Raw genomic sequence first — 13,423 nt, forward strand, 5'->3', positions numbered from 1 at the left:
AAAAGCATAAAAGCATAAAACACAACCAACACCCAGTGCCTCAGTCATCCCCTTGGGATGCACCAACAGCCAACCCAGAAACATCCCCAGGCAACCCATACACACAGATACACGTTTGTGTGTGTCTCTCGCTCTCTCTGTGTTTGTATGTGTGTATGATATTAAAAATAAAATAAGGCAGATATTGGAGGTAACTGAAGCCTGAGGGATGACAAAATTGACCTCTGAACCAGAATCACTACTACTTCTGCATGGAAACTGCTAAGGCCAGAGCCAGGCTGATATCACACATGCTGATGCTCTGCCTGCTGCTAAAATACTAAGATGGCTTTAGGGAGGAAAAGTAACATTGTGGAACTTGAATTCCATACTCTCAGGATTTCTGGGGCTATTTCCTTAGTGCTGGCACTATGTACATCTTAAAACAAAGCCATGGCTGATCCCATTTCTAGTCAACTCCATAAAGTTAGTGCACTCAACACTGAAGGATTTGTTTGTCCCTAGTTAGAAACCCAAGGGGTCTCTCCAGAAATTGCTGAAGGACACCTTCCAGCAGCAGGAGCCAGCATGACCATTGATGGGGGATGCTGGGAGTTATTGGTCAGTGATATTTCAGGGCCACAAGTGCCTACTAACTAGCCCTTAGTGGCATGAAAAAAAACCCTGTTCTTTGAGGGGCCTGCTTCCCAGAAATTCTTCTCAATTGAAAATGACATTTTAGAAGCACTTTGCCGTGTTTGATTCCAAGCGAGCAGAGGTTTGTGGATCAGAAGAGGGAAGTAAAACATCTCACTGGGTTATTTGTGTTGGAATTATCAAGGATCAGCTCAGTATTGTCTCATAAGCATAAGGAGGTCGCTCTAGCAACTCACATCTCTATTGTGGTTGTGGGATGTCACGTGGGTCACCTGACTTCTACTTCCTCCTCCTCCTTGAGTTTGGGGACTAATAGTATCCATTACCTCATGGGCAGACACGTTATTGTTCCATGCAAGCAGGAGGTGCTGCAGGAATGCAGCCCTTCCCCAACCATCCTCTGCTACAAAGAACCAGTGATGATTAAATGCTTTCTACTATGAACCTACCTGTATCCAGATCAGTACATTAAAAACTCCAATATTTACTCCAACTCAGTAAATAAAAATAAGCTATCTCTATTTTCTTCATCTAACTACACTGTGAAGACTGAATTTATTTCTGAACGTAACTAAGCTTAATGTGCAAGTTCTCTTTTGGTTCATGCTTCTACTCTGCAAGATTGTTGTTAGCTGCTTGAAGTTCTTTTATTAACATTTAAAAACTTCTTCAATTTGTACCATGTGCAGATAGCAGAATTGGAGAAGCGTCTGGCTGAGCTGGAAGCGACAGTTCATTGTGAACAGGATGTGCAGGTGAGTCATGTGGGGCAGTGGACTGCCAGGTTGCCTGATGAAGATGGGGGTTTTAGTAACAGCCTAAGGTTGTAATGATTCCCATGGCCATCTTCATTAATCAATCCTGAGATGAGTTTTCTTTTTTTCTTCCCTTAATGGAGAAGCATAGGAAAAAATATTGTATGTCAACAGCTGAAATGCAGCAATGGATGCATTGTGTGAAGAAGAGCTTTCTTTTGTGTGTCCTTCCAGGGCTATCCACTTGCCTTGCTGGGTGAATCCTGAGGTCTAGTTATGTTATAGGTGAGAGAGGAACCTTTTAGACTTCGATTCAGTGAAATTGATAGGTGGCAGGTTCAGGGGAAAAAAAAGTGGTTCCTCGCATTGTAAGGAGGTTGTGGGGGCCTTGATGGGGGAAAACAGACTCAAATTCAACCCTAGTAAGACAGTGGCTGTGGATTTTGGGCCTTCCTGGATTCAGGGAATTTCCATGTTTGGCTCTGGATGGAGCTGCACTACTCCAGATAGACCTAGTATGCATTTTAGAGGTCCTCTGGAACTCACAGCTCCAGTTTGAACAGCAAATGGCAGCCATGGCTTGGAGGGCCTTTTGACAGAACTGCCTTGTACATCAATTGCCCCCATTAATGAACCAGGAGGTCCTACTCACAGTCACTCATACCTTAAGTCACTATCATCTGGATTATTGCAATGTGCTGTACCTGGGGCTGCCCTTGAAGACCACTTAGAAGCTTCAACTGGTCCTGAATATGGCAGTGTGAGTAGTTACGGAAGCACCTCAGTGCACCTCTGTGATACTACTATTCTGTGTCATGTTCACTGTTTCAATGTATAGTATACATCGTAATGTTTCACATGCCATGGCGCTGATGCGCTTTTCTGTTTGGGAGAGAGCTGTTGTGAAACCTTGTACCAAGCTCTGTATCTGTGTTCATTACGATGGAACGTGTTTGGGTTATGTTCTATGTTCAAGGACTTTTCCCGCAGACCATCAGAAACCATTAGGAGCACCTGGCATTGTGAACTTGGGAAGATTCTACGCGGGGAGGGATCTCATTTACACCGAGGGTTTTTAGTTTGCATTTAGCGCGCTTTTATCATTCTCAGCTTTCTCTGTGATCCTGCATACTATTCTTTAATAAATCAGATATCTTTGAATTCCTGCTCATGAGTCTGATAGTGTTTTAGAATAGGCAACCTTTACATAAAGCTGAGAATCACCAAAGTTGTACCGTTAGCTCCTACCAAGATTGGTTTCTTGTGAGGGAAAATAGTTAACGATGGCCGAGTCCAAGCTCATGACCGGGGGACTTGAGGAACCGGCTAGCTTGATGCTGGAGTCGACGGTCAAGAGCAGAGAACTGAACCTCACCCCAGAACCTTCAGATTTCCGGGAGGAATCGAGTTCCAGTCCTGAGGTAGAGGAATCTGACGATAGGGGAGAACCAGAGCAACCGGCACCCAGCGAATCGCCTGCAGAGTTGATCACCTGGGATGAAGTGGGAGAACCCCAGCCAGGGATGTCCCAGGCGTCCTGGAAGTATCGGTTCCCACTGACCCCAGATGTAGAATCTACCACGGTATCAACAGAGAGAGCCTAACACGCGAGGGAAGGAGGAATCTCAAACCCCTGAAAGGCTAAGAGTGATGGAGGCCAAAATAGGATCGATGGAGTACATGCTAAGAAACCTGTCTCTGTCATTGCGGGGGCAGGGGAGGCGTGGAGGAGATCCCAGCTTCACACAACCATCCCCCATCCTCCCATCTGGACCACCGGCGGAGCAGGGCCGGAGACGGCTCCGGGATGAATCTCTACTCCGCAGGGCTCGACCACCAGTGTCCCCACCCCGAAGAGGGCTACTGTAACCTGGGGCCCAAGCACTCAAGCAGCCGCCGATTCCGCTCCAACAGGAGTGGGGGTGAGAGACTTTTCTGTCAAGTTTGATGGGGATCCAACCAAGTTATCTTTCTTTCTAACTAATGCTAAAAGTTACATGAGGCAGTTTGGAGCATACTTCCCTTCCAAAGAGGCTAAGATAATTGCCATTGCCACCAAGTTGAAGGGTCGAGCGGCTGACTGGTATGTTCAGTTAAGTGAGGCTGACTCCCCTGCACTTGATTATTTCGAGGACTTCATGTGGGCGTTAAAGCTGCGTTTTGAGGATCCTCTGGCCAAGGCAAGAGCTAAGAAGGCGCTGAAGGATCTTACCCAGGGCCAACTGTCTGTAGCTGATTATGCCCTGGAGTTTAAGGCTCTAGCTGGGAAAATCCCTGACTGGTCTCAGTCAACCTTAATAGAGCGTTTTAAAGAGGGACTCAACCGGGACGTCCTACGGTGGGCGTTGTGTAGGGACGACCCAGAGTCATTGTGCGAATAGATCTGTCTGGCAGGCAAGGCTGAGCACGCTCAGCATACCTTCATGCAAACCAGAAGACCTGAAAAACCACCAGCCACCATGAGGGGACCCCGAAGTGCTGCGACTGCTGCCCGGCCAGGCTATAGAGCCTGGGAAGAGGAGAGAGATCGGCACTATGCGAGGGTTCAGTGTCTCCGATGTGGAAAGGAAGGGCATCAAGCAGCTGATTGCCCAAAAGCCAAGGCTGGAGATCGAGCGGGCAAGCCGCCGGCCAAATTGCCGCCGCCCCCTCGTGGCAGATGACAGCAGCCAAGGGCGCAGCCGACACTAAAGAAGTATTCTACTTCCTGGGAGAGGCTGAAGATGACTCTAAGGAGCCGGCGGGAAACACCAGCCACCTGCCATGAAGGGTGCCTGTGGGCAGGTGGAGGAGGATGGGCGCGAGGATGCTATGGTGAGTGCTGACTGTCCCACTTTAGCAGTAAAAGTGAAATTGGGCTCCCGCACAAAAACTACAGAGGTCTGGGCTTTGGTTGATTATGGGTGTTCCAGGTGTTTAATTCACCCTGATCTGGTTGCTGCTTTGGACCTGCCTAGCTTCCCCCTCCAGCAGCCTTTGATCTTCACACAGTTGGATGGTTCAACAACGGGGGGGGGGGGGGGGCGGCAACCCATTTCACTGGAATGGTCGCAATGCAAATGGGCAGCCACTGTGAGACTTTAAAATTAGTAGTAGCACCTGTTGGCAATCCCTTGATAATTCTGGGGATCCCCTGGTTGACCTATCGAAGCCCATATATAAACTGGGAACACAGAACTGTGACTTTTAAAGTTCGGTTTTACCAAGCTCCTACAGCGGAGAGAGCTGCACGTGTGGGGGTTGGAAGGGCTGTGGCCGCCACGCTGCGCCCTAACTTGGCACATTTAGAAGGCTTGCCCGATCGATACCAAGACTTTGCAGACGTTTTTGGGGAAATGGAAGCAGTTCAGCTACCCCCCCCCCCATCGGAAAACTGACTGTGCGATAGAGTTGGTTTCCAATGCTCAATTGCCCAAGCCAAAAATTTATCCAATGACTCAGAAGGAGCTTGAGGCATTACGGGACTTTATTGACAAAAATCTGTCAAGGGGGTTTATTGAACCTGCAAATTCCCCAGTTGGGGCCCCTGTGCTATTCCGGGAAAAGAAAGATGGCATGCTTCAACTCTGTACGGACTATCGAGGGTTAAATTCCATCTCAATTTTCAACAAGTACCCTCTTCCGCTCATGAAGGACATGTTAGCTCATTTGTCTAAGGGCAAGATTTTCTCCAAGCTCGATCTTCGTGAAGCCTATTTCCGCGTCCGCATTCAAGCTGGAGATGAGTGGAAAACTGCTTTTAATTGCCCATTGGGTTCATTTCAGTACAAAGTCCTCCCTTTTGGGTTGGCAGGGGCGCCTGGAGTCTTCATGCAATTGATTAATGAAGTATTACATGATCATTTGTTTAAAGGGGTCCTGGTTTATTTAGATGATGTTCTCATTTACACTGAAACCGAGGAGGAACACGAACGCCTCCTCAAACAGGTGTTACGCAAGCTTAGAAATGCCAAACTCTATGCCAAACTTTCCAAATGTGAATTCCACAAGACCCAACTTGACTATCTGGGCTATAGGGTATCTGACAAGGGCATTGAAATGGACCCTGCAAAAATCCAGGCAATTTTAAGTTGGGAACATCCCTGCACCCGGAGGCAATTGCAAAGTTTCCTCGGGTTCAGTAATTACTATCGCCAATTTATCCAGGGATTTGCTGAGATTGCTTTGCCCCTCACTGACTTACTCCGTACCAAGGGCTTGGGGGAGACACGCAAAGTAAAAAACCCTGGGGCAGTGCTGAATTGGACGCCTGAATGCCAGGCAGCATTTGAGAAATTAAAAACCCTTTTCACTGCTGAGCCTATTCTACAGCACCCTGATCCTGAACGCCCCTTTGTGGTCCAAGTTGATGCTTCTGACTCCTCAGTTGGGGCTATATTGTTACAGAGAGATTCTGAAAATCACTTAAAACCCTGCGCTTATCTGTCCAGAAAATTTTCTGAAACCGAACGCCGGTGGCATGTTTGGGAAAAGGAAGTGTTTGCTGCAAAAGCCGCTTTGGAAGCCTGGCGTCACCTCCTTGAAGACGCTAAATGCCCTTTCGAGGTTTGGACCAATCACAGGAATTTGGAAGCCCTCCGCGCCCCCCGGCGTCTCAGTCCTAAACAAATTCTCTGGGCTCAGTTTTTCAGTCGTTTCAACTTCCAGTTAAAATTTATCCCAGGAAAGAAAAACTTTCTGGCCGATGCTTTGTCACGTTTACCTCAGGATTTTGACCAGGGGGCAGATGTGGTTGTGACTGTTCTCACTGAACCACAACTGGGTTTGGTTGCTGTCACTCGGAGCCAGACCCGTGTGCAAGCAACCCTGCCCCCAGCCCAGGCTGGGAAGCGGAAGGTGCAAGTTCCTTGTCAGTTACAGAAAGACTTTCTCCAGGCGCTGACATCTGACACTTGGTTGCTAGCTAATAAAGACACTGTTTCTTTTGAAAACGGTCTGGCATGGGTGGAACACCGCCTTTATGTACCCGAAACTTTAAGAGCTGAGATTTTACAGCGTTCCCATGATGATAAACTTGCTGGGCACTTTGGTTTTGTCAAAACATTACATTTGGTTCGTCGTCAATTCTGGTGGCCTACCTTGAGATGCGATGTAAAAGAGTATGTGGCTTCCTGTCCTGTTTGTGCAATGTCAAAATGTAAGGGGGGGAAACCACAGGGGCTTCTACAGCCCGTGGCCAGCCCGTCCCGTCCCTGGAATGAGATTTCTATGGATTTTATTGTGGATCTTCCTTCCAGTCAGAAGAAAACTGTCATTTGGGTGGTAAAAGATTTCTTTTCCAAACAAGCACATTTCATTCCATGTACATCCATCCCGTCAGCCCCGCAATTGGCACGCCTATTTCTCATCCACATCTACTGCCTCCACGGTAGCCCCTCCTGTTTGGTCAGTGACCACGGGACACAGTTTACTTCCCAGTTTTGGAAATCATTTTTAAAATTGATTGGCACCAAACAAGCACTATCCACGTCTTCCATCCTGAGACTGACGGTTCTACTGAGATTTTGAACTCCACTCTTGAACAATTTCTTAGAGCATACATTAACCACCATCAGGACGATTGGGTGGAGTTACTACCTTTTGCTGAAGTGGCTTACAACAATGCTGTCCTTCAAAGTACCGGGCAAACCCCTTTTTGTGTGGTTTCTGGTCACGACTTTGTTCCCATCCCTGAACTGCCACAACCCCCTTCCCAAACATGTTCTGCCTCTGACTGGGCTATTAAGCTGTCTGATTCCTGGCCGGTGATTCAACAGGCTTTGGCTGATGCCCAGGCTGCTTACAAGTTTCAAGCCAATAAGCATCATTCCTTGCAACACGACTTCAAGATTGGGGATCAGGTGTATCTATCTACCAAATTTATCAATACACCAAAACCCTCTAAAAAACTTGCTCCCAAGTTCATTGGTCCTTTCCCTATTGTTGGTCTTATCAATCCAGTTACTGTTAAATTGGACCTGCCTCACAATTTGAAATGCTTGCACCCTGTTTTCCATTGCAGCTTACTCAAGCCTGTCCACCACTCCTCCCGCTGGCATCCCCAACCTCCTCCTCCTGCTCCGATCATGATTGATGGCCAACAGCACTTTGAGGTCAAGGAGGTCGTTGATTCTTGCAAGCTTCGAGGCACCCTCCAGTATCTGGTCCGATGGAAACATTTTCCTCATCCTGAATGGGTGTCTGCTCGCCATGTTAATGCTCCTGATTTAGTTCGCCGTTTCCACCTTGCTTATCCTTTGAAGCCTGCTGCTTAGTGTTTTCTTTCTTTTGGGGGGGCAGTATGTCATGTTCACTGTTTCAATGTATAGTATACATCGTAACGTTTCACATGCCATGGCACTGACGCGCGTTTCTGTTTGGGAAGGAGCTGCTGTGAAACCTTGTACCAAGCTCTGTATCTGTGTTCATTACGATGGAACGTGTTTGGGTTATGTTCTATGTTCAAGGACTTTTCCCGCAGACCATCAGAAGCCGTTAGGAGCACCTGGCATTGTGAACTTGGGAAGATTCTACGCGGGGAGGGATCTCATTTACACCGAGGGTTTTTAGTTTGCATTTGGCGCGCTTTTATCATTCTCAGCTTTCTCTGTGATCCTGCATACTATAATTTAATAAATCAGATATCTTTGAATTCCTGCTCATGAGTCTGATAGTGTTTTAGAATAGGCAACCTTTACATCTGTGAACTGCGCTGGTTCTAGGTGCAATTCAAAAGCTGGCTGTGACCTAAGATGCCCTTCAAGGTGCAGGATCTGGCTATTTGAGGGACTGTCTGTTGATTGTTTCTGCCTATCTGATGAGGTCTATGCTGAGGTCCCATCTCTTAAACAGTGTAATCTGGTGGGACCCAGGAGATGTGCCTTCTGCGTCGCCATGCCTGTCCTATGGAACCGCATCCCCCTGAGGTTTGGGTGGCACCAAACCTGCCTGCCTTTCGGAAGGCTCTTAAGATCTGGCATCGATTTGGGAGGTGTTATGCTCGTCTTGATTGTTCTGCTTGTTTTGAACTGCATGACATTGCCTTGTGTGTGATATGTTTTATTTTTGGTTTTTAATGGTCTTTAATTTTGAAGTTGTTGTTACATTTTGTTTTTTACCTATAAACCGCCCTGAGTTGTAACTGTTAAGGGGGCTATAGAAATGGAATCAATAAACAAACAGATACATTTATTTCAGCTTATGGAATTCATTGTCATCAGGAATGATAGTGGTCAATAGCTTCAGTGGTTATATAACAAGATTAGACACATTCTTGGATAATTGGCCCATCTGTAATTAGCTAAATCACAATAACGTATATTCAGGCAGGGTAAATACAGAAGAGCTGTTGCCTGCATTCCCTATTTGTAATTTTGTAGCTTTTCCAGAAGCAGCCCAATGGCCAGTTGTTGAGGACTGGAACAGTCTAGAGTGGATCTTGGATTAGAGTGGATCTCTGGTTAGACTTGACTAGACCAGAGGGTGCAGTTCTTCATATTTATGCGGAAACAAATCCCATTGTGTTCAGTGGGGATTGCTTTGGAATGCACGGTGACTCCTTTGGCCTTCCATTTAGTAGCATTCTGGAAAGGTACTGTGGAAGGATTCTGAAAGTGCAGTACCTGGAGCTGGCTTCCAGACTCTCCCGTATTAATATCTTAATTGTACATGGCCATGAACAGTTGGGTTTTGGAATCTCTTTAAAGAGGGAGAGGTTGGACCTCTCTCATCCTCAACAGAATAACAGTATTTTCTCAAATTGCTGATACATGTAGGCTATAGTCTATACCAGTGTTTCTCAACCTTGGCAACTTTAAGATGTGTGGACTTCAACTCCCAGAATTCCCCAGCCAGCATGGGAGTTGAAGTCCGCATAGCTTAGTTGCCAAGGTTGAGAAACGCTGGCCTACATTAAAACAATGGCATAACATCATACTGCAGACTAACATCCTTGTTACAGACTGGATGGCGTTGTATTAAATTACCACCTGTTTTTCTCTCTGTCTAGAATCCTCTGTCTGTTGGACTGCAGGGTGCTAGCCTAATGGTAAGGCACTGATTCAATCTTCTATCCTGGACCTCTTGCAACCTGGAAGGAATTAAAGGGGATATCTGCTTTTCAGAAGTAGGCATGAAGGAAACTTGTGTATTGGCTTATACAGTGGATGGTTGCAAAGCCATATTGTGATTGATAGCTGCTGTACAAAGCCCATGGATGTATGCCTGTACATACAGTATAAAATCCTGGAAGAGAGAGGGTGGGAGATAGGAAGGAATTGGGGGGGGGGATAGATTCTATATTGGGATTTGAGTAAGGTACACTTGAGGCACATATTTTTAGCCTTTGCCAGATGTTTTAGACCAGGTAGCCTGGGCTTGTTATGTGTCTTAGATGCCAAAAAAGCAAAGGGACAGAAAAATTGCCAGGAGCCTTTTGACCTGGCAAAGTATATTGTTTTCTGATATCATGCAGAAGGTAACATGAGAGTAGAATGTAATAACGTGTGTTACTGTTTCAGGGGTGCCTGCAGAGTGCAGTCAAAAAAGTTAAAATGGCGGCCACGATGGTGCAGTCCAAGCTCTGCCTGTTCTTTATATGTGTTGTATAAGAAACAGGCGGAGCTCGGACCGCACCGTCATGGCTCTCTCCTTGACTTGTTTTAACCATACCCTGTGGACATCCCTATGTTGCTGAATAGTTAAAAAGGACCTCACCTTTCCTAAATGCTGTATAGAGGTTGAAAGATTGGGTATAACTTCATATGTTGGTTATATCATCTCAACCATATCTGTGTCTCTGGATATGTAGGCTTCCTCACCATTAAGAGTCCCCCTTTTAGGGGGAGATGGGCGGTGATAGAAATGTGAATGATAGATAGATAGATAGATAGATAGATAGATAGATAGATAGATAGATAGATAGATAATGTTTGCATGCACACATAGCCAAGGAGCCTTTCTCCCCTGCCTGAGAGAAGAGGCAGTCGTTATGTTTGCTGTCAGTTCTGCAACCTCAGACAGTATTATCAGCTATAATCACTCAATGGTATACAGGTAGTCCTCACTTAATGACCATTCGTTTAGTGATGGTTCAGATTTACAACGGTGCTGAAAAAAACAACTTACAACTGGTGCTCACACTTACAACCATTGCAGCATCCCTGTGGTCACATGATCACAATTTGGGTGCTTGGCAACCAGTTTGTATTTATGGCCATTGCAGCATCCTGTGGTCATGTGATCACCATTTTTGGCCTTCCTGGCTGGCTTCTGGCAAACAAAATCAGTGGGGAACTGCGTGATTCACTTAACAAACATGTGGTTCACTTAATGACCACAAAAAGGATTGTAATATCAGGTCAGATTCACTTAATGACCAGTTCACTTAGCAACCAAAATTCCAATCTCGGTTGAGGTCATTAAACAAGGACTATCTGTAACTGGCTACTGACAAAAAAAATGATCTTGTTGCTATAAAACAGCAACTCCTCCAAAATATAACAACACCCCCCCTGCCCCAGCCTGTTTTGTTTTCTAAAAATGGCACCAAATAGTAAAGAAACGTTTCTGGGCATTGTGAGCTAGTGACAGGAGAGAGATCCTTCTATTTGGGTAGTTAAGAAACGGTTTTAGTTTTAGTTTTAGTGGGATTTTATTCGAATTTTATTGTATATTTATTCAAATTTTATTGTATATTTATTCTGTATTGTAAACTGCCCAGAGCCCCTCCGGTTGGAAGAGATGGGCGGTGACAAATTTGATAGATAGATAGATAGAGTATCCAGAAACAAAGCAGGTTCTGAAAGGAATGGGAAAACCGATATAGATGTCACGTGAGGCCTAGGGACAGGTAAGGCTATGTTTGATTAATCAGAATGTTGTAAGCAGTTAAAGGAGCTTTGAATTCTCATTCTGTATGTTGTCAACCAATTGATTGAACCTATTTAATCCCATCCATCTGTAGGAAACTGTGGAGCTCTTGCAGGCCAAAGTCAACTCCTTAGATGTGGCATCTCTGGACCAGGTGGAGGCAAGGCTACAGGTGGGTCTTATTCTAGAATTTCTTTTTGTTTTTACAATTTTATAAAAAAATTTAAAAAGGAAGATACTAATACAAACTAATATAAAGTAAGAAAGGAAAAAGAAAAAGAAAGAAATCAAAGAGAAAGCTAAAAGTGCAAGAAAAGTAAAAAAAGTAAAAGAAAAATAGAAAAGAAAGAAAAAGATACGAAGAAGTGGCTTCCGGTCTTCTTTACAGCAGTTATAAGTACAATTATAAATTTACCTCTTTCTATAAAGTTACAACATGTCTCTCTTCTTCCTATAATCTCTCCTATCTAATCATCAAAACTGTAAGTCATAAATGCATTTTTTCTGTTTTCTGCAAAAAGTCCGTAAGGGGTTTCCAGTCAGCAGTAGAAGTAGAGATTGCCTTTTCTCTGATCAAAGAAGTCAATTTGGCCATCTCAGCGAGTTCCATCATCTTCACCAGCCATTCCTCCATTATTGCCGAGTCTTTCCATCTGTGTGCATACAATAATTTCGCTGAGGTTATCATATACAAAACAAAGTTCCATGACTTTTTTCCAACATGTACTGCTTCAGAGGATTTTAAAGATTAATATACAATTGAGGTTTTTCTTTTAGGACTGATGGACAGACAGTTGGAAAAAGTTACTCTAGGGTTTCTCATCAGGCAGAACCTTTGGGCTCGTCAAATGGGATTAAGACATTCTGGCAAGCTCTCTTAATGTCAGTTTTTTCATTCCTAGAGCGTTTTGGGAAAGGTGAATGAGATTGCTAAGCACAAATCCACAGTAGAGGACGCAGACACCCAAAGCAAGGTCAGCTTCTGTTTCATCTTTGTAAGAGAACACATGATAAGTCCACAATCATTTTTATATATATATATATATATATATATATATATATATATTCATATTCATATTCATATTCATACATAATTAGAGATATGCAGAGATCTGGATTCAAGAGCACAGTGTGATTCAAAGCATGTGTTGCACCTATCAGGAAAAATATAAAGCAATTGCTTTTTTTCCTGGACTTGAGTGGTGGGAAGGTGTGTTGGGTGAATTTATTTATTTATTTTATTTTATAAATTTATTCACCGCCCATCTCTCCCCGGGGGAACTCTTTTTAAGGGGTTTCTAATAGGTACTAGGTGCGGATCTACACTTGGGTCAAATCATATTTTGCTTTTTGAATCTGGATCTCTGCATAGCCCTGATGCATATGTCTGGAATTCAGCCAGGACAACATTTATTTCTGGCTGCTAATCTAAGTATATGGGGATTTGTACTGCCTGTTACCACTGCAGCAGCTACACCTAAGCCAGATTTTGATTTTAACAGCTTGAATTAATGGTCTATTGCAGACTTTCTCAACCTTTTGACCCTGGAGGAACCCTTGAAATATTTTTCAGGCCTCAGGGAACCTCTGCACATTCAGGCTCAAAAATAGGCCAGAAGTTACAAAATTATTATATTCGTTTCATGGGTAGGCCTGTATATACTGTATGCACTAACAGTGTTCTTAAACTGAAAATAAAGAATGAAACTTGCCTCTTTAATGTGAAGTTGCCGAAATTGGAAATGATTTTTTAAAATAAATCATGATCTCCCAGGAAAGCCCTAGTGACCTCTCGCGGAACCCTAGGGCTCCACGGAACCCTGGTTGAGAAACCCTGCTCTATTGTGTCAGGTAGCCTAAAGCTCATTGGGTTATAGTGACTCTAGATCTTTGTGGTTTCCTGGATTCATTTTGCCAGCCCTGGGAGAGAAAATAGAGCATTTATGACTGCTCCGAGCAAACAATAGCCTTGATTCCTTGCTCAGATTCTGCCTACAAGAATTGGAGATTGCACTCTTGTGTACCTTTAAGATTTCTAAGAAAGGAGAAAGGAGTGGCATGTGACATGGCTTGCTATCACACAGGCATGGGCACCAGTTGTTTGCTTAGCACTTAATGGCTAGCATTTGATTGTGCGAACTGAACACTGCTGGATAGCATCATAGCTGAAGCATGACTGAGCA

At 44.6% G+C, this 13,423-nt stretch overlaps 1 protein-coding gene across 1 annotated transcript in view; it reads left to right on the plus strand.

Moving 5' to 3' along the window:
• Positions 1–13,423, plus strand: part of DCTN2 (dynactin subunit 2) — a 50,328-nt gene that overhangs the window by 34,498 nt on the left and 2,407 nt on the right. The window contains exons 8-11 of the mRNA XM_063293913.1: positions 1,326–1,391; positions 9,379–9,417; positions 11,335–11,412; positions 12,143–12,214. Of these exons, the coding sequence (XP_063149983.1) occupies positions 1,326–1,391; positions 9,379–9,417; positions 11,335–11,412; positions 12,143–12,214 (255 nt within the window). The remainder of the gene's footprint in view (positions 1–1,325; positions 1,392–9,378; positions 9,418–11,334; positions 11,413–12,142; positions 12,215–13,423) is intronic.

Source organism: Candoia aspera, chromosome 2 (assembly GCF_035149785.1).
Source record: "Candoia aspera isolate rCanAsp1 chromosome 2, rCanAsp1.hap2, whole genome shotgun sequence".
NCBI lineage: Eukaryota > Metazoa > Chordata > Lepidosauria > Squamata > Boidae > Candoia > Candoia aspera.